This window comes from Teleopsis dalmanni, chromosome 1 (assembly GCF_002237135.1).
Source record: "Teleopsis dalmanni isolate 2A chromosome 1, ASM223713v2, whole genome shotgun sequence".
Classification (NCBI taxonomy): domain Eukaryota; kingdom Metazoa; phylum Arthropoda; class Insecta; order Diptera; family Diopsidae; genus Teleopsis; species Teleopsis dalmanni.
In genome coordinates, this window is record NC_051846.1 from 115,360,408 (window position 1) to 115,361,723 (window position 1,316).

A 1,316-nucleotide genomic window follows, 5' to 3' on the forward strand; every position below is an offset into this window, starting at 1 on the left:
GTGGTAGATGAAAATAATAGATGCCTGAACGATACTCAAACGAAGCTAACTACCAATGTACATCAAAACACACGTACTACTAATCAGTTTTTTCGATCCAGAACAACCACAAATTCAAAGAGCTACTAAACTCATTCAAAGAATTAAAAATGGCTGTTTCATACCTGCAACGACGAGCCTGAGACTACAATTCGTCACCAAATCTTCACCAAATGTCAGCCTGATTTTTTGCTTGCGCGGCGACTATGTCCGCAAAAACTCCAAGCCGTCAAGAAGGAGTTCGACTACATGACGAAGCAGGGGATTTGTTCTGCTCAAAAAGTACTTTTGTTAAAAAGGATTTTTTTAACTACTCCTTAAGTAATAGACCTTCTCCAAAAAAAATGTTTTTTGTTTTTTGTTATGTTGGTACACTCTTTCTTGACATATGGTACAAATTTGAGTGCCATGTGTCAATTAGTTTGTTTACAGCATTGTTAATGTGAGACTACCTCAAGTGCATTTAGCGATTTTTGCTATGGAAAATTCAGTTGACAACGAGTTTGTTTGAAATTTTGTGTTTTGAAAGAAATTTCATGTGTTGAAGCTTTGATAATGGTGCAGAAAGCTTACGGGGACTCTACTATGTCTCGAACACAGGCATTCGAGTGGTATAAATCATTCAAAGAGGGTCGTGAAGTGATCGAAGATTTGCCTCGTTCTGGACGTCCATCAACATCAAATACCGAAGAAAATGTGGCAAAAATCAAGAAAATTGTGCTGGATGATCGTCGTATGACTGAAAGGGAGATTGCTCGTGACTTAAACATCTCAAATGGATCCGTTCACCACATTCTACATGATATATTGGGCATGAGAGGCGTTGTAGCTCAACTTGTACCGAAACACCTTAATTTTTTGCAAAAAGAATACCGAAAGAACGTGTGGAATGGAAACGACTCTACATTCATGGAACTCATCATAACAGGTGATAAGACTTGCGTTTATGAGTATGACGTCGAAACCCAGTCAACAATCGAGCGAATGGCTCTTCGAAAATGAGTCAAAACCCAAGAAACCGAGCAAAAGTCGCTCGAAAATTAAAATTATGCTCACTGTTTTTTTCGACTACCGCGGTGTTGTTGTTGTTCATTACGAATTTTTGCCAGAGCATTCTACCATCAATAAAAAATATTACCTCGGCGTTATGCGGCATTTGCGTGAGTCCATCCGTAAGAAAAGACTAGATTTATAGAAAGCCAACAATTGGATTCTTCATCACGACAATGCTCCATCACACACGGCTCTTGTTGCACGCGATTTTTTGATCAAACACG

The 1,316-nt window shown here is 38.8% G+C and overlaps 1 protein-coding gene across 1 annotated transcript; it reads left to right on the plus strand.

Moving 5' to 3' along the window:
* The first annotated feature begins 594 nt into the window (after window positions 1-594).
* Window positions 595-1,041, plus strand: LOC119665633 (protein GVQW3-like). Its single transcript, XM_038074862.1, has one exon. It carries the CDS (start codon window positions 595-597, stop codon window positions 1,039-1,041), a length of 447 nt encoding a protein of 148 aa, XP_037930790.1.
* Window positions 1,042-1,316: the final 275 nt, after the last annotated feature.